The 22,098-nt window shown below is 41.1% G+C and overlaps 2 protein-coding genes across 4 annotated transcripts; both read right to left on the bottom strand.

The window, feature by feature from the left end:
• Window positions 1-363: 363 nt before the first annotated feature.
• LOC112873794 lies at window positions 364-12,596 on the bottom strand. 2 transcript variants are annotated; one of them, XM_025936850.1, is made up of 28 exons: window positions 12,295-12,596; window positions 11,999-12,173; window positions 11,723-11,889; window positions 10,080-10,196; window positions 9,875-10,006; window positions 9,530-9,707; window positions 9,093-9,273; window positions 7,843-7,964; window positions 7,642-7,733; window positions 7,363-7,399; window positions 7,029-7,089; window positions 6,584-6,732; window positions 6,393-6,463; window positions 6,132-6,302; window positions 5,958-6,026; window positions 5,089-5,187; window positions 4,907-4,996; window positions 4,168-4,243; window positions 3,988-4,087; window positions 3,823-3,898; window positions 3,480-3,659; window positions 2,877-2,999; window positions 2,707-2,790; window positions 2,384-2,568; window positions 2,160-2,298; window positions 2,016-2,075; window positions 1,720-1,824; window positions 364-1,080 (listed from the first exon to the last, which is right to left on the bottom strand). In XM_025936850.1, exons 1-28 carry the CDS (start codon window positions 12,463-12,465, stop codon window positions 967-969), a joined length of 3,324 nt encoding a protein of 1,107 aa, XP_025792635.1. In that variant the 5' UTR covers window positions 12,466-12,596; the 3' UTR covers window positions 364-966. The 2 variants fall into 2 exon arrangements, with proteins under 2 accessions (XP_025792635.1, XP_025792636.1); XM_025936851.1 differs by having other exon boundaries at window positions 7,077-7,089.
• Window positions 12,597-15,117: 2,521 nt separating this feature from the next.
• On the bottom strand, window positions 15,118-20,117 carry LOC112877414 (ATP-dependent Clp protease proteolytic subunit-related protein 3, chloroplastic). Of its 2 annotated transcripts, XM_025941717.1 has the most exons (10): window positions 19,684-20,112; window positions 19,076-19,180; window positions 17,682-17,804; window positions 17,446-17,505; window positions 16,665-16,761; window positions 16,491-16,564; window positions 16,235-16,288; window positions 16,058-16,141; window positions 15,680-15,802; window positions 15,118-15,559 (listed from the first exon to the last, which is right to left on the bottom strand). In XM_025941717.1, the coding sequence occupies exons 1-9, from the start codon at window positions 19,999-20,001 to the stop codon at window positions 15,707-15,709; spliced, it is 1,011 nt and encodes a 336-aa protein (XP_025797502.1). In that variant the 5' UTR covers window positions 20,002-20,112; the 3' UTR covers window positions 15,118-15,559; window positions 15,680-15,706. The 2 variants fall into 2 exon arrangements, with proteins under 2 accessions (XP_025797502.1, XP_025797503.1); XM_025941718.1 differs by lacking the exons at window positions 15,118-15,559; window positions 15,680-15,802 and adding an exon at window positions 15,845-15,902 and having other exon boundaries at window positions 19,684-20,117.
• Window positions 20,118-22,098: the final 1,981 nt, after the last annotated feature.

Here is a 22,098-nt window from a genome sequence, read left to right as displayed (position 1 = left end):
GTTCGCTGTACAAATGGATGGAGATGATCAAACTAGCTTGCAGCGACGACTTTGGCATGTCGGTTAATTCTGGCAGCTCCATTTTTCTAGAATTATTGGGTTAGCATTTGCAAATTTAAAAGGCCCGAGGGGTGTGTCCCCGAACCAAACGAAACCCTTCGCTCATGCTCTCGTTCTGTCGCAACTGTTGGTTTGTTTTTTCTTTCCCCCAGACAATTGCCAGCAACAAAAACGGAGTCCGTCTAACAAAAAGCATGGACCGACGGGATAATGCGAAGATATCCAGAACGCTGCCGTAGCCATCAGCCAGAGCCATAATTTGCAAACAAGTGAAGCTGCCAGGCTCCAACTGAGCACAATTCATGTTGACCAGGCTACCTGGATTAACAAATTTACTATGATGGTAGATTAAGAGTGTCTTCGATAGGTCGATTACACTCTTATCCTCAAAAAGCTAAATCCATATACAGAACGATTCTACAGTAATTAATTAATAAATTGAATTAGACGCTAACCGCAACGATAAGTTAATAGGCCTGATGCTCATACTGTACACTTGCACAGGCTCTACATCTTACAATCTAAATAATGATTCTTTTTATGGAAAATGGTGGGCCAAGCCAGACCCCTAGGTCATCTCCAGGCTTCAAGGGGACTGAGTACAACAAATGCGTTCTATTTTTAGTTCTTCTTTTCTTTTCTGATGGAGATCCGCTGCAGTCAAAACAGCAGCAGGCCTACTACAAACCAGACCAGCTGGTCTCTAAATCCATGATGCATGGTCAGCGTGAAGGCAGCAACCAGGTATGTACTTTCGCCATTGTGCTCCACCTGAACCGTCGATTCTATTATCTTGATATGGATGGCTCTCTAACAGCTGTTTTCGAACTGCGCTGACCTGCACAACATTTAGCCTCCAACCTTTGTTGCTTTGCACCATGGCTCATGAAATATGCGCAACATCAGCTACATAAAATAGCTTAGTGTTGTCTTTTTCCTTGATCCCCCGTCCCCGTAGAGATCATTCCATTGCACAAGCTCGTTCATGTTAATGGAATCTGAGGAAACACTCGCGCAGACCTACAGGAAAGACACCACATGTGTTGTGAGCAATGTTACTAGTTCAAATGTGACTGCTCCAGGATATTTCATATCTCAATATGCTACTAACGTAGACAACGAACCATCGGAACAGCTTTGAGAGCAGAGAAGAGATTGAAATGCACCACAAACCCTTAAGGTGATTAAGCAAGGTTATGTGCTCTATTCTCTCTTAAGAAAACTGTGATACTACATTTCTTTATCAAAAAAGGAGCAGTCATGTATTCCATCCCTACTCATTGCTTCAGTAGAATATAACACACTGGTTCATAAATCCGTATCGTCATTGTAGTACTCCATTCCAAACGCCGGTCGCTTTAGTTTTGTCCTAAGTCAAATTTCCTAACTTTAACCAAATTTTTAGAAAAACATGTTAAAACATCCACGATACCAAATAAATGCACGAACAAGGATTTTAACAAAACTGATTTGAATTGTTGATGCTGGTGCATTTTTCTATAAACTTGGTCAAAGTTAAAGTAGTTTGACTATAGGCAAAACTAAAACGACTTACATTTTGAAACAGAGGGAGCAACATTTCATCATAATAAAGCATTACTAGTGACAGAAGCACATACTAGTGCAAAAATAAATGAACCAACAAAAATGAGGATATACCTGTTCATGTGCATGTGTGAAATCACTTATTCTTAATGCGCGCACATCATTGCTCGAGTGGGATGGAGGCAATGGTCTATTTGCTGCTTCTGCTGCTGCTCTCTCCTGCAGGTGGACAATGCACATGAACTCATTTCATATGAAGCAAAGCATCCATCAGTGTATACCAGACACCACCACTCCACCAGTACCAAATGTTATGTTGATTTTATTACTTTTGATATATCAGAACCTGAAGGACTAGAGACCACAAGAGAAAGGAAAAAACTACATAAATGCAAGTGGTTAAAACAAACCTTCTTCTCCTTTTCAAGAATCTCTCTAATAGGACGATGAGCAGCAGTAACACACAGATTCTGAAAATTAATTGCAGACAGCAATAAATATTTGATTTTAAGAATAAGTATGATAAGAAATTCGTAACATTTGTAGTAACATACCTTGAGATCACTACCTGAGTACCCTTCTGTCAAGTTAGCTATAACTTCAAGATCAACATCATCTGCCAAATCTTCCTTGGCTAGTATTACACTAAGAATTTTTCTCCTATTTGATGCATCTGGCAAATTCACCATCAACCTAGAAAAAACATTGCCCAATAAGACTCTGCAGCTAACAAACTATTTACAGATGTTCTATTAGATTATAAAATATTGGTATTCACCTCCTGGGAAGCCTCCTAACAACAGCCTCATCAAGATCAAATGGCCGGTTAGTTGCAGCAAGTACTAATACACGTTCTTTCTCCTTTGTTCTTAGACCATCCCAGTTCACCATAAACTCATTTTTCATCTTACGCATGGCTTCATGCTCTCCAGGGTTCTCACGCCTTCCCAACATGCCATCAACCTAAAAAAAAAAGGGCAGAAGATAAGCAGGAAAGCATGCACCACTATGGTATTGACAGTGAAGTAGCGAACTATAGAGATGGTGCCCTCTGATACAGTAGAAATCAGTCAAAAGTGTTGTTTAACAGAACATACTTACTTCGTCCAGAAAAATCACACTTGGAGCGATTTTACTTGCCAATGAAAACACAGCTTTCACGAATTTTTCTCCTTCACCAAGCCACTGGAAAATTGGTGATTTAGATGCAATAATGCAGATACTCAAAATTTCCCCAAAAGAAACATAGCAGGCTATCTGATGATTAGTACCTTTGAAGAGATGCTCGACATCGATATGTTTATGAAGTTAGCACCAGCCTCAGTTGCCACAGCCTTAGCAAGCATCGTCTTTCCCGTACCAGGAGGGCCAAAAAGCAAAATTCCTTTACATGGCTGGTGTAATACAAACAAAAAATAAAAGTCAGCTTGCTATTATCTTAGTGTTCCAGAATTGCTGGCCTAACATAAAAAAAGCTTGATATTATAAAAACATTCCCCCATAACCAACAGAAAAATAATTGGCAATAAGTAACATGCAAGAAAAAGCATTTGCTATTCCTTTTTTTTTTCAATCCAACTTGGTACGTACAACGCAGCATTTGTTAGGTTCATCTGATACATGCTAAAATGAAGGTCACAGGATGATTAAAAATGTCAGTTTTAACTGTCCCACCACAAATGGGTTAAAAGTTGTGAGACATGGTCAAATTTGCCTCATTTGTTAATTTTTAGCAAGGATTGGATTGTCTGATTCAAGCCAACAAGATGGAAAAGTAGTGTAATATATAGAAGCTTTACAGAAAAAAGAATCATTCAAAAAAGTTGCTCATAAATAGTGCAGCTAAATATAATGAGTAGTATCCAACTATCTACCTTCATAAGTTGTCCTCGGTTGAAAAGTTCAGGTCTTTGCAATGGAAGCATCACTAACTCCTTCAGAGTATCCTTGACACTCTCCAAAGCTCCGATGTCCTCGAAGGTAACACCAATTTCATGTGGAGGGATAACATCAGCAAGGAGCCTCTTTTCAAATTCGTTTTCCGTAGCAATATCCTGACAATGTTAGAGACAAGAACAGTAAGCTGTATGCAATACAAGTTTTGAAAGACCAACATGGTCAGAAATAGTTTGATGTTTCGTATTTTTTTGCTGGGTGGTTACAGTTACAGTTGCAATAGAAACTGAGCTGGACGTAATATATCAGAAGAGTGGCAACCTTGAGAGATTTCCTTTTAGAGCTGCTCTTCGAGCCTGATTGGATACTTTCCAACATGTCAACTCCATGTTTAAGGCTGCAATGTAAATAACAGAACAATAAACATTTTTGTGCGGATGAAATAATTATAGACAAGCTGCTGAAGCAATAGATAAGATCTGCAACCTTTCACTGGATAGGGTAAACTGCACACTACTTGAAGGGTCTGGAATTGCACAGCTCTTAAGTTGATGGCTCAAAGCAAAACCAATTATTTTATCAATACCTGAAAAATAACAATGAGGCCATCATGACATTGGGCAAATTTGATATATTTCATCAACATGAATATAAAATGACACTCACACTCATTTGTAAGAATGCGATCCTTAACCAATATCGCCTCAAGGTCAGCGCATTCCAATCCAATCTTCGTTAGAAACTGAAAGCAATGGCCAAAGGATAAGTTGAGCTAATAATATGACAAGTTCGATGCAGTAACAAGTCCAAGGTGCAGCTAGAGTCAAGCTCTGTTACATATCTATAAATATGCACTTCAAAATAGGATCTTCCTCAGTCAAGTATACCATTAAGAAAAGTCAAATTCCTCTGGTCCATGGAGTTAATAGAGCTTGCACATGTACAACACAAATCGGCAAAGAAAAAATATAACACATTGGACTAATCCCTCAGGTCAACAGTATTTTACATTTTTTATTTTTGTAGTGTCTTAGGTGCAACTTTGACCATTATTTTATATCAGGATATATCTAACAAACCAATGAGGCTATGGTGTACTTTTCTAATAAATTGATGATGTGGTTAAGTACTTTTCAAGACAAATCTACACCTATGATTCAAAAATTGACCGAATCCTATTCATATGTCAAGTATTCATGACCGAAGGGTAGCTCACAGATATACTGTATTTTATTATAACACACAGATAATAACATAAGATTTATGTCCAAACCCATGAAAGAAACTGTTGTGCATTGCCTAGAACAACCATGTAAATCACAAATTACTCGAATTCATAAATGTTAACAAATAGATAATGCATACATAATTTAAATAAGCAATTGGTTTTAGCACAAATACTTACAGAGCGTATTTTTGAGATGTTGGCATTTCCTTTAAGAACTTCGATATCTCGGTTTAACATCTTGTTCCACCGTGAAAGCTCCATTTCATCCTGTAACATTTGTCCCGCATATATTCAAAATAAATGCCAGAAGAGCTACTTTAAATTAATCATCCTTTTGGAAGTACGTCCAAATAACATACTTGTGGTGCCTGGAGCGTCACTTTATTTGGGAAAAGTTTGGTTAGATGCTTCAATGCCTTTGAAGCTTCTTTACTTTTATCATTTATCGCATCAATGTCCTGCATTTCCTTACATTAGGTTGTAACAAGAAAATGCACCAATAAAGTGGACAACATATGATTAGTGAAAATAACAATACTGCACCTCTAGTTTAACAGTAAAAATCAGTGGAAGATAGAGAAGACGACTGAAAAATAAGAATATAAACCCTAAGCAGGGAGTGCAAAAATGATTGTTTGAGTACGACATGGGAAAAAATGTAGTTTTGACATCTGATGGTACGAAACAGTACTTAGATTGTAAGACTAGTAAACCAACAAATGGTCATGCATAATGCATAGTAAACCAACAAATGGTCATGCATAATGCATTCTGGTCATAACACATAACCCAGACTAGTCAGTGATCATACAGTACCCATACAGAAGCATAAGATCATAACTAAATTGGTAGAAGTAGATGGTTCATCAGAAACCTTATAAAACTAACGAAATACTGCCCCCAGTAACAAATGCTAGATGTTATGAACAAATCCGTTCAAACTTTTGAAACTTTGACTACTGGTATTTTATTCAAATATTTAGTTTGAAAACACAAAAATAATATGTGGAGTTTTCTTTTAAAAGAACTTATGTAATCTCGCAACTTTATGGACTGTACAGGATTAAAAATATAAGAACCATGCACAGTTCAGAACGCCAACTACTTTTGAATGGATATAATCTCACAACTTGATTGGATTGTATTGGATTAAAAATATAAGAACCATGCCAAGTCCAGAATGCCAACTATTTTGAATGGAGGGAATGTTAGTATAATCAAAAGTTACCTGTAATGCAAGGTCAAGTATAGCCTGGCTGTACGGGAACTTTGAAAGAAAAAGAGAACTGGCATTTGCCTGCAACACGGAGCTTGCACTTTGTTAGGTACAAGTATTAAGTAAACAACATGGCAGGCTTACATGAAGCATCCAGTCTAGTATTGTTGAAATTACAAAATGTACCTTTTCTTTGCGATTGTCAGGCTGGATTTGAGATCCAATAATAAAAGCACCGGCTGGAAAATGCTTAAGCTTGCTCTTCAGACCATGGTAGGAGTCATTATTCCCACAAATTTTTTCTGTGTCCTTCAGAAAAAGGATTAAAGGGCCATGCTGAACTTCTTCAGAGATAAACTGTACAACAAGCACAGTAAGTGTAAGGAAAGCCAAAATAGTATAATAAATAACAAACCCTGGAAAAAACCAAACACAACTGTTAAATACCTCAACTATCACATCAAATGGATGTTTGGATCTAACTTCCCATCCTGGACTATCAGGGCATAACGAATCAACTGGAAAAGCAACAGGTAGAAACATTATCTAAACAATTGAAGTGTGGCAATAACCATGAACCAATTGGGCATAGCTGCATAAGTAACATCATTTATTCAAGAAATCAGCAAAGTACTAACCTGGACAAAATAAACCATGATCAGCTTCACAATTGCCTCCAAGATCATTACCTCCTTGAATTTGCTTATCAAACCTTACACCAACCTTCGATAATCTATTTTCTTCAAAAGGAAGACATATTTCACCCTGTGAACCAAAATCTGGAGGGCTGCAGATTGAACAATTTAACAAAAAAACAGAAGCAGATATTAATAGATCAAAATAGTTGTAAGATGAACAATAAGAAAGTTTATTTGATTCAGCAACAAAGTGACCCATATCTTTGCTAACCACACAAATTATAAGTCTCACAAGTCATATGCCAGACAACTAAATCAGATAAAACGATAACCCCTTTTTCTTCTACTTGTCAATAACATTTGAACTCAGGCAATTTCATTTAAAATAAATGGCTTATTAACATTGTGATAAGCACATATAGAATCAATAGGCAGCGAGTTGGACCTGTGTCCTTCAAGAATAATGCCTGCTCTCTGTAACGAACCAATGTACCTCACTCTGTCACCTGAAAAAAAAATAGTGATAAGAACAAAGCCATTTAGATAACCATAGCAAAACATTAGAACCTTATCACTGCATCTACTAAGCTAGTTTGCGGACAAACACAAAAATTCAATCAGCTATTCCCTGCATTTCCACTGGTACACTGGTCAGTGTTGTGGATAAAATGCAAGTCCATAAGAATGCATTAAAACTAAAAGGAGATTGCTGAAATTCTAACTGAAGTAACTTAAACTTCAGCTCAGCATTCAAAGTCACATAATATCAATGTTCTCACCTTTTTTGTATGGCTCTGATTCCTTGGAAGCCTGCCCCTGAACAACAAAATATAAATGAGCGCCAAATACAAGCAAATATCCAAAGTACTCTTAGAGTGCATATTCAAAGCAAGTTTTTTGTTTTTAAAATGAAATAGATGAAGATGAGAAAGACTGATGCATAGATAGAATGGTCAGATACGAAAAATATAGCAGTTAAAACCTTGGAAACATACTAGTTATTGTCATAAGAAGTGGAACACAGAGAAAAAAACAGAGGTAAATGTTCAGGGTCTTACACCAAACAGCATGGAAGAATCCACCGTGAGCAATCTAGCACCAAAATACTTCGCAAGTGCTTTCACCAGATATTCTTGATAGATCTCAGTTCCTGTAGAAACATAAGTTACCACACTTAATAAAAAAGAGAAATAAAAAAATAGTCACAAGAATTGTGGGATTTAAAGCTGCAATAACATACAAAGTTTACACATATATACCTGTTGGGCCAGATAGCAGCACTCTTTGGCTAAGAGAAGATATATCTTTTGTAAACTTGAAGTAGTTCTTGCATTCTAAATGTACATATGCTGATGACAGGAGAGCACATTTGCTATGCTCGCTGTGAGGAAAAGAATAGTTATTAGAAAACAATTCTTAATAAGTGGAGAATCACCCGTCGAACTTAAAGACTGGAAAAAGGTTAGTCCTAGAGTATAAACAGTAAAGTTCTAATATCAAAGTGAAAGCGTATATGGCCAGGAGATAATAGATTGATTATGGAGAGGCAATCCTCATACACATATATAGGCAAGGAACCCTAACATGATGGCTTATAGAATCAGAACCAATCACGAGATCCTTGCTTATCAAGCAACCCTATCATCACAAGGAAAGGCCGGGTGCACCGCCTATGGCAGGTGCAACCACGCGCCTAAGGCCCACAGGGCCGTCCTAACCAAGCCCCAAATTACCATGCTAACACAAAGTATTTAGACATATCACATGAGGACAATCTTGTAGATTTATCATCAAAAGCAAACTATATATCATTGTGATTTTGATTATTTTTATTTCCATTATATATAATTTATTAATATCTAGAATAATGTCCGCATCCTAAATCAAAAATAAATCAGACAATAGACAGTAAGCTACTACTAGTCTGCTGCCATGACCAGCAGTTGCAGAACGATGCTAAGTACAACTATAATTTTGAGCATTACACTTATAAATTTCAGATGCCTAAAGGAATTGGAATAAGCTCAGAGCTCAGTGCACAATGAAATAACTGTCCACAAAATATTTTCTATAAATGAAATACAGGATTGGGGAAGCCAATTGTGTGAAATAGAATGGAGCCATGAGTTGAGTGTACGATTTTTTGTCATTTCCTAAAGAGAAAAGGCAACTCAAACAAAAAGGAACTAAAATCTACAAGTTGCACTTGTAGTCCCAAACAGAACATCATTACAAAGATAATTCAGAATATATTGGCTGTGCAATTTTCAGGTATAGGCATATGACTTCCAAGAAGAAACGATAAAAACTACGCAAGATTAAAACATAAGTGCTGAATGACCAACCATCTTGTCAAGAGTGCAAATTATGATGCGCACATGACACATTATTCACCAACTCAATGCCCCTATGCAGGGAAGACTAGTATCATGTCTCTTAGCCAAACCGGTTACAACGAATCAGAAACGACACTCACATGAGACAATGAGATTGCTGAATGCATGCTTACCTTAGATAATAGGGGCAACTATCAAATGACTCAGAGATGTTACTCGGATCAACCATTGCGTTTACCAAATCCTCCTTCAGTAGTTGCGACCGACCAAAAGATATATTATCTTCAGAGTTAAACTGGCTCCGCTCATCCATTGTTTTACATAAATTAAGTAGAACTGGGTCTGTTGATGATCCTGCAATAGTGTTTAAATAACGAAATGTTAATCAAATACAAACAAAAAATACTGGTCGGTAAGCATGAAAGGAGAAGAATAAGACAGAGAAAAGGCACTATGTTTCGACTATCCTGCATATGTGATCATCCAAACAACTGTGAACTTAACAGCTCAGAGCTAGCAAGTAAAAGTTTAAAAAGAAGTTTGACAAATGTAAAGGCTAGCAAGTAAAAGTTTCAAAGACGCAAAGATGACAAATATAAATCAGTCTCACCACTAGGAATCAATGAAGACCGGCCTTTTCCAAAGTAAAAGGTTGATACTTTGCGACCTTTAGATGATAAATGATCCTGGACATCTTTGAAATGTGAATGTTGCCCCTGCTGAATGCTACTGCAAGTAGAGGATAATGCTGAAGCGCTTGATTTCTCCTGCTGAAGTTGCTCAAATATCTACCACACATTAAGGACCTTCAATGCCAAATGTTTCTTGTCTAACAGTTATTTATACATTATATCTATAACAAACAAATCTAATATAAACCATGCTTCTTCATCTGTGGTTAGCTACAAACATAACTTATTTGTTAGATAAAGCAGTAGGCAATAGAAAAGGATACATAAGCATGCCTCACGGGCGAACGAAAGATAATTTCATCTCCCCCATTCAAGGTAACTTTGGCAGCCTTGTCCAGAGCTTTCCCGTTTACACGAACAACTTTGGAGTCAAAGATTTCAAGGAGTGCACCTCGCTAATACAAGATGTTAGAATGGAAACAATATAATGAGTACAAATGGAGGGAAGGACAAAAAACTTCACAATACCTTAGCCTGCTTCAGTCTACAAACAGGTGAGGCAGTGGATGACTCGCCCAGTCTCAAATCATGATGCGCTCCATGACCAATAGTGAAATGCGATCCATAAATCGGAAGGGTAGGGAGCTGTGGAAAACCAATAAATTAAATAAAGAGCCATCAGTCTGATGAAACCTTTCAATCATTTTAGCTGCACCTAAGAGCAATAACAGAGTTAGTTAACTCACTGAAGGACAAGCTTAAACAGCATACACACAAACACAAACAATGGAATGTTAAAATTTCCCAAATACTCTAGCCAACCATCACATCACATATAACCTAGCAAATAAAGAAAAACCAAACACAAAATGCAAACAGTTTCTTATGACATACAGCTTGAGATTTGAATTGCTATGTAACTTGTTAAATGATCAAGGGTCATTCGATGGCCAGAATATACTCCCTCCAGGGTTTCATTTAACTGACCCGAGTGACCAATTGCTATGTGACTTTTTCTTACAAGGCTTATTTCGTTTTGTTAGGAACAAGTTGCTTGTTGTTGCTGCAATACAAGAACTAAATGTTGATCATTTAACTGGCCCGAGTGACCAATTATTAACTAGGGCGATGCGACTCATCGTGGGTCATTGAACAAGTGGCTTGTTGTTGCTCCCATACAAGAACTAAATGTTGGGCCCAAGACAAGTCTCTATCTCTTCTATTTCTAAACCAAGCAATGATTCCTTGGTCCGTCAATCGGAATCCTAATCGGAACCCGGACAAATCAATCGGAATCGCAATTGGAACCCGGACAATCAATACTTCACGCGGTCACGGCACGGCCTGTACACGGAGTGAAAGAGCACAATGTTGGTGGTCTCATGTAGGTCCTGGTAAAATTTATATTACTCGTAGCAATGCATGGGCACTGTGCTAGTGACTAACAAACTGAATACTTACTCATCTTGTTATCCTCTTGATTCAATGCTGTACAACACATATGTGTGCTTAACTATGACTAAAAATTACTCCCTCCATTCTCTTTTGATAGTCCTATTTTAAAAACTCAAATGTTCACAAATGATAGTCCTATTTGCTATTGGGGTGAGCTATGGCAATAAATAGCACTAGTAACGAGGAGTTCCCAGTTAAACATTGGAGGACCAACTAAAAAGTCCGTGTTGCATTTATTATATGATAAATAAGGTTGTTTTCCTTGTTCATTGTGTCAAAGTGAAATAGGACTATCAAAAGAGAATGGAGGGAGTAGCACACTGCATGCACTGAACACTGTATACTAGTTGGAAAGTCAGCCCTGTGGTGACTTTGCTTTAGAACATAATAACATTGGCTGTAAGATGATTTACATATGAAATTACCTTTCCGCGATTAGGTTCGTTAGACATAAAAGTGTACATTGCAAATGAATTAGAGTTTGAGGATGCTTCCTTGTTTAAGATTTGAAGAGTTGGGAGCACAAAGGTAATAGTGTAAAAGGTTGGTATAGTCCTATCACATATTCTGATTTAGAAGATGAGGTTTTTAGTAGTTATACACAGAACAATTAGCATGCAGTTCTTGGCAACTAGGGTCTGATCCAAACCAACTGGAGATAGGTCATGAGTTGTACTGATTGAAAGAAAAGTGAAAGAACATGGGAAAAGGCGCACCGATGCATATTGGGAAATCAGCCTGCACCAGGGCTCCTGCCGCCTGCTGGTGGCCGCAACCTGGCGCTTATTCAACATCCCCGCCATCTTCTCCGACAAATCCTTCAAATCCTTGGCTTTCTTTATCTTCGCTGATAAATCCTTGTCATTGGCACCCCGCTTATGCCCTGCGCCAACAGGTACACTCATCATATTCATACCTGAGGTCATCATATTCATACCCGAGGGCCCCAACCAGGACCCGCGCTGGGCGCATCGGAGGGAGAAGGCTCGTACCGGCCGAGTTGGATTGCGCCTCCCTGGACCTCAGGAGGGCCTCCAGCTTGTCCATGGCGCCGGTCAGCGCCTGCAGCCCAGCCGTGTCCGGCAGCGGCCCCGCCACGGCGCCGGCAGCGGCCGCCCCAGCCTCGGCCGCCGACGGCTTCGCGATATCCGCCTCCGCGCCCGCAACCTACCGCCACCGAAGCGGCCACAACAACAAACAACGAGAACCAACCAGATCAATACCGGAGGCCAGAACCCCGAGACCCAAAAGCCCCCGCACGCACGTGGGGGCGGGGGGAGATCTGGACCTTGGCTCGCTTCGGGGGCTGCGACGACGACGCGACCCCGTCCCCCGTGCCCTCACCATCCGCCGCCGCCGGCGCCGGCGACTCCGCCACGCCCTTCTCCTCCTCCTCCTCGGCCGCCGCCGCCGCCGCCGCGGGGCGCTTCGCCGCGGCGCTCCGCCTCGTCTCCACCATATCTCCGACGGCGACGCGAGAACACGCGAGGGGGGCGGTGGGGGACGCGAGAGCGAGCGAGAGAGGCGAGGAGGAAGACGAAAGGAAACGGAGAAGAATACAAAACCGAAGGATTCGTTGGATTAGTATGGCATTAGCGTGGGGGGCCGAGGCGGAATATAATAATAAGGCGGCCGCCGCGACCACCAATCGCACGGTGGCGCCGCGACAGGTGAGACTGTGCTGTCCAGTCGATAGGGGCGGCCTCGTGCAATTTGCCCAGGAGACCCGAAAGGACAGCTGCCTACAGGAGATGGGATCGCGTCGCGTCTTGGCTCCCCCTCCCCCCGGATTTCGTAGCAGGGCACGAACCGACTTGTTTCAGGTGGAGAGGTGTAGAATTGGGCTCCAACTTCTTTCGTTTCACCTCCCTGTCTGAGATTTTAGTGCAAGATCAATATCCTGATACGGAAATGAATTTCTATCCCTGACCTCTATCCTGATCCTCTGGAACTTCTCCCGGCCCACCCGATCAGCACGGCAGCGAGTGAGCAGCAGGTACGCATGCTTCGTCAAGGCCTCCAGCTCCGGTGGCTAGCTAGGGCTACCTTGTTGTGAGATCTAGGATGTGGCACAAGATTGAAAATAGGGAAATCTCAAGACTGGGGAAGAAGGTTCGGACGAAACATTGGGGTGAAGCAAACCTTTTCTTTTCTGATTTGTAACACGAGAACTATTTCGATCGTTCATCCCACGATGAGGTCGTCTAATTCGTTTCTAGAATTTGGTTTCCTTGGTCAGCTTATTTCCATTTTGACAAGGAGATGGCATGTTACCTCCAAGCATGCTGAAAGGTACATGTACATGTGCGGTGTGTGCTCCAGTCACCACTCACCACTACTGAATTCAACGTGCTCTTGATGGCAGCTCCGATGTTATGCTTGTGTTTTGTGGTTTTCACGGCTGAGGTATGGGCACACTTAGCTTTATGTCCATCCATAGGCCGGTTCGTGTTCGCTAATCGCTAAGGACGAGGACACGTACGTCATGTTGATTCAGATGTTTTTGGTGATATTGTCGATTTCCCTCGGATTGGAAAGTAAAACGGGTCAGCCTGAAAGGATGCCATGCATTCCCATGCCACGGTGGAGCATGCAAAGCCTAGCTAATGCCTATAATGAGTTCGGCGCTTCAAACAAGTGCAGAAGAGATCGGTAACGGGCGCTTAGTTTTTTATTTCCTCTGTCCTAAATTACTAGTTATTTCGGTTTTTTTTCCAAATTCTACATATATATAAGCGATATATATATTATTATATCTAGGTATAGCACATAGTAAAGCCATTGGAAGATAGACTGTTTTTTAGATGCTTCTTGATGTGGCTTTTTGTTCTCTGTTTAAGCATTCATCTATGAGTCCATATATTGTATATGCTCTACGACGCTGCACATTAAGTGAACTTAGAATAGATGAATAGTAGAATGTTCACAAAATGCTTTGCCGATCAAGGCCAACAAGCAACCGAACACGTTGCGCTAGCACACCAGCCCACATCCTAGGTAAAGTTTTAATTTTGTTTTCCTTTTTTCATTCCGTTTCTTATTTCACTTTGACGAGCAATTTTTGTTGTGGGTCCTCCCCCACTTCAACGGGCAATGTGAGCCAATAAAGAGTACTTATTTTTTTTTTACATCAACCATTTAAGTATAAGTTGTAACATCTGAGCTTACGCACGCTCTGAACCATATTCTAAATATGTGCATATACTGAAGGCTGCACACAAGGCTGAAAGGCACCCCTACGGCCCACCAACAGCTTTTGTATGTGACAGCACACCACTCTGAACATTATGGCACATCCCTAGTGTGAAACCCGAGCCGACTGCGCTCGAACGCTTGTCTAGAGCTGGAGAAAATGGAAGATCTAAGCCTCGAAGAATATATATATACATATAGGATGGGTTTGTAAAGAATTGTAAAGAAAAATATGTTTGAGTCCACGATGTTTTTCACTTTGACGCCACAAAATGTAATCTTAGCTTAGAGCCTGTCTGTGAGAGCTCCGGCCGGCTCCGGATAGCATCAGTTTGCCATTTAAATTTTTTTTCAGTGTGTCTTCGCATATAGTGACAAGGATAAAGAAATTTGGCTTTTCCTTCATAGCCAAATTTGTTTACTTTTGTCCGTGTGTGTGCCGCAAAACTTGCTTCTATGGGCGTTGCGGAAAGCGTCCGCCGGGAGACGGTATCCCTGGCGTTGCCGGAAACAGAAGCCACGGTCACACCCAACACCAACAGCAGCAACCAGCACTAGCTCAGCTTGCCCCTCTCTGCGTCAGTGTCGCAAGTTAGGCCTGAACCTGTCTCTGATTTTGCTGCAACTTGGGGAAGGAAGGCCCCTCCGCATGCCCAAAGGCCAGCCGGCTCACCAGGTAGCTCGCGTGAAAGCGTGCTCCCTTGGACCGCCAATAATGCAACAACTCGGATCAACAACAGACTCCTTTCAACAAAGACAAGCTGCAAAGCCATGACGTTACCTGTCACTCGTCAAGAAACAGCTGCGAGCGAGCCTTGTAGCTTGCACAAGACAACGTGGAAAGGTTCAAGGAACACATCTAACTTAGCCAAAAAAAATTAAAGAAAGAAGTATCCAGCCGAGCTCAAGAGAAAAAGAATTAGCGGAAACCAAGTGTGCTGATGATTGCAGGTCACATGACTCGTACATCGGATTCGCAGAAGTCCAGATCATAAGGGCATTGTGGCCATGGAAATTTCAAGGATAACGTATCCCATTCCCACCGTCATCTCGTGCTCATAATACTATGAGATTGGCTAGTTCAACCTTTGGGTCGATCCAAAAATATGTGAACTATATATACTAACATTAAATACCAAAATCTGGCCAAGAACTGGTGAGAGGAACAAGAATAACTTCATGGAAAGCTCGTGCTAGCTCTCATCCAGACACCACACACGATATTTTGATGGCCCATGCTCTAATCTACACTTATCTAGTAAGACAAGTTTCCCTTGGCTCTTACCGACTGTCACCATCGACAATCAAACATTATTGTTCAGCAACAATTGTTACCTCCCCCTGCAAGCTTTGAGCCTAACCTGCACAACGTCAAAACAGAAGTCAATAAATATTCACAACCCAGGTCCATGGAATGCAAATTGTATTGAAATGGAGACTCATATAATAATGGCATCTTCTCAGCAGTGAAAAAAACTTACTAAGTACTAATGTTCCAGTGTACAACATCACATTAGATCAGGGCGTCTGACTCCGGCAACTTTGTCCCACTCATCTGGGGAGAGCATGTCAGACATGTACTTCTCCTGACCGCGCCAAAGGATCTGACAATCACACAACCTTAAGAATCTAACCATTTGGAAAGACCAAGAATCTTGAAGGGTTTTAGCACATACAGCCAATAGGCAATTGGAGGCTTGTCTTCTGATAGGGAAAAAAGTGAATTATGATTCTATATTATGCAAATGTGTAATGCTGCCTAAACAACAACTAACAAATATCCGTCCACATTTCAGACATGCCAAGAACTAGAAGAAGATGAATAGTTAGAGAAATAACTGACAAAGAAATAAGATTACCTTGTCAATGACCCCAAACTCCTTTGCCTTCAAGGAGTCCATGTAAAACGGTCCTCTCATTACCTTGTCTATTTTCTCTGGCGGCTGTTACAAAACATAATTATGTCCCAACTGACAGAAACATACAGTAATACAGATACAGAATAGCATAAGAAATACACAACAAGCTATACATACATTTCCTGTGTGCCTTGCTAAAAGTTTGACCAATGTGTTCCTGTTGTGCACGACCTACAAAAAGCAAATAAGAACGTAAAGATTAGGTTATGATTAAAAAAAAGCATTCACCTTTCAAAAAGCTGTAAGTAATAAAAGTAATCATGCGTAAATTGAATGTATGGTCGTATGGATACATACATGATTAGCATACACTAGAATAGGAAATAGCATTCAATAAAGCAAGCTAATAAGAAACAAAAATCACAGCCCATACCTCCTTAGCTCGAATAATAACATCCGATGCTTGCATCATCCCATACGAAGGAATACGAGGTTGCTGAATCATAGCTGATATGCAAGCATAATTTCAAAAAATAGCAGGAAATGACCAGCAAAAGAGAGCATTTCTCAACAAACCCAACAGATGTGGAAGTGGACATGTTAATACCTTTGGCATGAGGGAACATATAGCGTTTGCCTTTCTTTCCAGCCGCAAGCACAAGACAAGCATGACCTGCTGCAGCTCCTATACAAAGTGTGTGGATCTGTACAATAAAAACAGTAACTTCATCAGGAGAAGTATATATAGAGAAAATAGATAAAGTTTGAAAAAATTAAAACTGTAAATATTGTAAGCTCATTTGCTACTAACACCTCATCCTAATCTTGCATTGATAAAAACAGGGATATGCCTAGTTCAAATGTCATTTCCCAGTGCAAACCAAGGGTTTATGGGAAATGCAAGCCCACATGTATATGTGCATACATGGCTTATCTTGATCATTCATTCCTCCCTTCTCATATACATCCAACCCCTGATTTTCACACCTACCACATGATTCTTTAAACCTACCCTCTGTGTCATGAATTTTAAAGCAAAGCAAGTGGCCATGTGTGCACAGAGGCATGTGAACAATTCGTGTTTTGGGTTTATGACCACTCTCTTGTTGAACAAATAATGCATAAAGAAGAGTGAATTAGTTCATCTTTGCATGCTCCAACCAGCTCAAACAAATGATCAAAAGGCTACCCACTAGACTACTACTAATCTCTACCAAACAAGACACTACGAAGCTCCAATATCGAATGCATGGTAAAACTTTTCTTAAAAAAGTACTATATGTTCTTCGCAGACAGTAAAAATTTTCAAGGAGATTTTTAGTGCATGACACTCTGTACCAGATGATTAATATTGAACTAATGAGCTGCAGATAGTAAATGTATAGCACCTCAGCTTTCATACGCATCATTGCATCGTAGATTGCAAAACCTTCACTCTCCATCCCGACCTGACAAATGTAGACAAGAACATTAAAGGACAATTCAACTATCATAACAATGAGTAAATGCTCATTGAGACCTCATAGTTCATCCCATTTACATGAATAAGCTGTAGTGTACAGGTAATTAACCACAACAATAGAGAAACTTGAGAGCAAGTCACCAACTTAACAATTTTGCTTACCGGTTCACCATCATCACGAGCTGTTCCTGTTGAGTTGATGTATATATAAACAGGCTCTTTACTGTTCATCCATTCAAGGTACATCAACTGGGCAACAACAAGCTCAGTCACTGCTGGCACCAACTAGAAAGCAACAAAAGAAGACAATAATGTGAGGTTATGGAATAGGCTGAAAGAATTATCCATCCTACTCTTACAGCATACTGCATAGAACTTTTGCATTATAAACATATCAATTTGTTTAATATTGAAGAAAAATTGTTATAAACTTATAATAGAATGAGTAGATGTACACTGAAAACAGAATTTGTCCGACCATCAAAATCAGAGACCTTTAGCAATTGATTTGAAGATAAGCAAGGTTCTTCTGCAGCAATGACAAAACACTGGACATGCTTATCAGATGTGAACTAGAGCTGAGCTAAAAGTGAAAATAGAAAAATAACATCTTTTTTTGTCAAAGTATCGAACTGAAGGTATGCGCCCAATATCCCAATGTGAACTATGTGAAGCAAATGTTTCCTTGTACGAGTTACTAGTCAGAACAATATGGTAGAAATATGCAACAAGACATATGTACTCAGATATCAGAAGTATCCACTCTGATGAATGAAGCACAGGCGAAAAATAGTTATAAGCATATGTTAGACATATGGTCGCTATCATATCCACACCACTGATTCATGTGTTGAAATGCATGCCAGTAGGGTTGGTGAAGGTAGCACAGAATCACAGATCTTAATTCATTGGCCAAAGTTTGACAAGAAAATGTATACGGTACGACTGAGGAGTTGAGCTTGCCAAAACTTTGGTAGCCACCGCCAACAATTCAAATAGGTGCCAACTGCCAAACTTCTTGGGGCTTGCCCAATTTTGGCAGGGTTGGTTTCAACACAAACCAAACAACAGCGGCCTTTTAGTGGCAGTGGCAAGTAATCTATCACAAAGGGTTTCTTAGCATGCTGCCAGATTTATGCTGGTACCAATCTGAACCTTTGACACCTAATTAAGTAATATAAACAACCCTTAACAAATAACATCTTGTTGTAATACAAAATGATGGTATGGAATGAGAAAACACTGTTGATGATTACTAGTGACCAGTTTTTTTGCCCATGGCACCACACTTTCCCTTGCTTATATGGTGAGTGTGGAATGAGGTAAAGTTCAAACTATGAACTATAATTGGTCATAATGATGTACTGTCAGGTGCAGCCAAGGTTCCTTTTTTTTGGTTTTACAGCTCAGAATTTGGCACTGAGTCAGATTGTTTAACCAGTCTAATAGAGCACCGTAAAGTTTGTTGTCTTTGGAAGCGGCAGATGCAAAGAAATGAAATGATATGAACAAAAAGGTTCCTACTGAGAAGTGAGAACCACGGTGCAAATTCATACCGGCATTCCAATATAAACAATTCGACCATGAAGAAGCAATGAAGGCAAATCTGGTGGAGGCCTTCTAGGTCTGTGTTGACTGTAAGAACTGCTAGAACGCTCCACCTGTCAATTTTGAAGCAGAGGTGAGAGATTATATAAGTAAATTGTGGCTCATAATTTACTACAAACTCCAAAGATCAAGATGCATATAGCGAATATTGTGCATCACAACCATTTCAGAACCAAAGGTACACATGAAAAAACTAGTGGTAAGGTTCATACTGTATATAACACGATTGATATCTTCATGTGGATAAGTTTATACTTCTCAATAAGACCTTTTGGAACTATTGGCAAATACCCAACCTAATTTAGAATGTCAGCTGATGCTGAAACATAGCTGAGCAGATAAGTATGTTGCTTCACATGTACGATTACAATCTTACGAAACAAGCAAAACAGACCGCTAAAGCATTCTTAATTTGCTTCTAGAATCTAGTAAGTACTCGAACGAGCATCAGCGCCTCATACCCGAGCTATCGTTTATTACCCTTTGCAGAGACCTGCATCATATATCAGATAACAGCAGCTTCGTGTCCCAGCCCAAACAAGCGCGGAACCCTCACCTGCGCGGGCGTGGCCATGAGCTTGGCGTTCTGGAAGATCTCGAGGAACGGCAGGTGGTCCTCGCCGCGGCGCTCGCCACCAGCGGCGGCCGCAAGGTCCTCCGGTGAGGCAGCCGCGAGGGTAGACAGGAAAGGGTCTCCCCTGGGGTTGAACAGCGGCGACGGAGCCCCCGGCGCCGCCCGTGCCACCAGAGCCGAGGACGGCGCCCCGCCCCGCGCCTGCCGGAGCAGGGGCAGCTGGAGGAAAGGGGAAGAAGCTGCGTGGGCGGGGGATGGGGTGAGGAGGCGCAGTGAGAGGAAGGTCGACGTGGAGGCCATGGCGGCGGCGACGGTGCTCCGCCGCGGCGTGTGGGGCGAGCTCGGGGGAGTGGGAGGCAGAGCGTGTGGATAATTTGGTCGGCAGATGAGTCGAGTGGTGCCGTTGGTTTGTCGTGGGCTTTGGAGAGAGTGGGCCTCTTGGGCTTTAGGAAGGTGTACAATTGTGATTTCAGCGGCTGCGCGGGGGCGCACGGCCATGGCCCATGGCGCGGCGTACGGTTCGTCTCCTCTGCTATGGTCTGGCCTGCTTCAAATCGTGACCGAGGGTTGTAGATCGGACGGCTCCAGATACCTCACCTCTGGGGTGGACGGTAAATGAAATACCGTCCACCCCTTGCCACAGTGCCCGCGTCCATCTCCACCCGCCACAGAGCCGGGAGACGGCGGCGGAAGCGGACGGCGTGCGCGCGGGTGGCGTGCGAGAACCGTCCAATTTAATATTATTTTAATTGAAACCGTCGGTTCTTATTATTCATAATAGTTAACTCGCGCTCGCACCAATAACGCGCCACGGATTAACCCACATCTAAATTCCCAAGAACCAACTTAACTTTTCACCGAAAATAATATTAAACCCGGTAGTCCCGGTATATGCTCCAACACATGCCCAAGATCACGCATATGCACGTACCGTCACAAGCTCATACATCACCATTGATCCACAAAGATCAATTTTTAATACAAAGTTAAGCCATTAACCATTACAACAATGACATAAGGGAAAGTTTCAAATCTAAAATTTAAGGTTCAATAAAGGATACAAGCTTCGGGCTCACAATAACATAGAAGAGATAAGAACCATAAAGCTTAATGTTTATCATGATAACCCCAAATACGATACGCAGCGGAAAATATAACGATAGATAATATTAATGGCGTCTTGCTCAAGGACATCATTGACCATATTGGCCTATTCCTCGCCCGCGCCGGGTTCGGCGGGGTAGAAATGGCCAAACACCACTTCCAGCTCACCTGCCACTTAATATAATAAAGCAACATGAGTACAAAGGTACTCGCAAGACTTACGCGAATAAATAGATCAAGAAAAATGCATATGAAGGCTCACAAGAAAAGCTTTAGGGTTAAGTAAATTAATTAAGCATAAGCTCCCTAATTCCACCATCAGCCTCCTAGCATTTTAATTAGCTTGCCCAATACACCTCAAATTTTAGTTAATTAGATAACTCAAATCCTAAGCATCAACAAGAGGGAACGTAACATGTCACCAACCATTCGACCAAAACTTCTATGAAGATTTCGTAGGATAAAGAGCTCGCTCATAACCGAGAGCGCGGCAATTCGAATTGATTCATTAACCTTGCAAGGGTGTACATCTTTACCCACACGATACAAGGACCATGCGACTCACCCAACCGATCACGTGGGGTGAGGGGGTACTCGTATCAACCTTTCCCGACAAGTTGTAACCGTTGAACATCACACCTAACTTGCGCGGAGAGTTACCTAGGTCCACCGGGGACACCCCTAAGCCTCTCTACAAAGCCCTGCGGCCACGCATCTAGGACCGTGCATCAACGATTAGAACTAGAGGGTATTCGGTTTATCCACCCCATGAATGGATATGTGGTAGTACGATAAGTGCTCAACTTCCAAGGTCATCCACGGACGGTCCTTAATCGGTTCAAGCGGAATAAACCTCCGAGACTCCTTTCTCTAGGCCCTGCCTTCCGCTCAAACCTCAAAACCACACTTCCAACTAGACCGATCCAAACCAACAACCCGACACCGGACATCATGATTAAGATAATAAAAAGTGGGTGAAACAAGTGATCCTATTCCAATTTTTCCTACAAGATATCTACCAACTCTAGGCACGGCTAAGCATTTAGTTAGTTAGGTTGCAACTAGCTACGTATGCCAAGGGCATGGATATACAGAAATCAAGAGAGGACATTGCATGAAAATAGGACCAACGATGCAATAGATAAATATTTAACATAAACATAGATACCCCAAGTGAAATAAGTAAATTTAAGCAAGTTAAGTAGGTCAAGGAATCATACTTAGCTGCTTGCCTTGGTTCTCTTCTTGCTCGACAACACACTCGGCTCCCGGCTCGGTCTGAACGAACTCGGT

The sequence above is a fragment of the Panicum hallii genome, chromosome 9, assembly GCF_002211085.1.
Source record: "Panicum hallii strain FIL2 chromosome 9, PHallii_v3.1, whole genome shotgun sequence".
NCBI lineage: Eukaryota > Viridiplantae > Streptophyta > Magnoliopsida > Poales > Poaceae > Panicum > Panicum hallii.
Note: the sequence above shows the minus strand (reverse complement) of the source record. Positions and strands in the feature narration are given on the sequence as shown.

Bases quoted from the DNA above. Each gene is read 5' to 3' on its own strand.
- LOC112873794 (XM_025936850.1), bottom strand. From the start codon at position 12,465: ATGGTGGAGACGAGGCGGAGCGCCGCGGCGAAGCGCCCCGCGGCGGCG. The intron at 5,188-5,957 runs GTAACTTTTGAT...AAGGAAATGCAG, and splicing joins TACTTGACCTTGCATTACAG to GACATTGATGCGATAAATGA. The intron at 2,569-2,706 runs GTAAGTATGTTC...TTTTTTTTTTAG, and splicing joins GTGTGATTTTTCTGGACGAA to GTTGATGGCATGTTGGGAAG.
- LOC112877414 (XM_025941717.1), bottom strand. From the start codon at position 20,001: ATGGCCTCCACGTCGACCTTCCTCTCACTGCGCCTCCTCACCCCATCC. The intron at 16,762-17,445 runs GTGCTATACATT...TTTATTGTACAG, and splicing joins TGATGCGTATGAAAGCTGAG to ATCCACACACTTTGTATAGG. The intron at 16,565-16,664 runs GTATTAACATGT...CTTGCATATCAG, and splicing joins TATGTTCCCTCATGCCAAAG to CTATGATTCAGCAACCTCGT.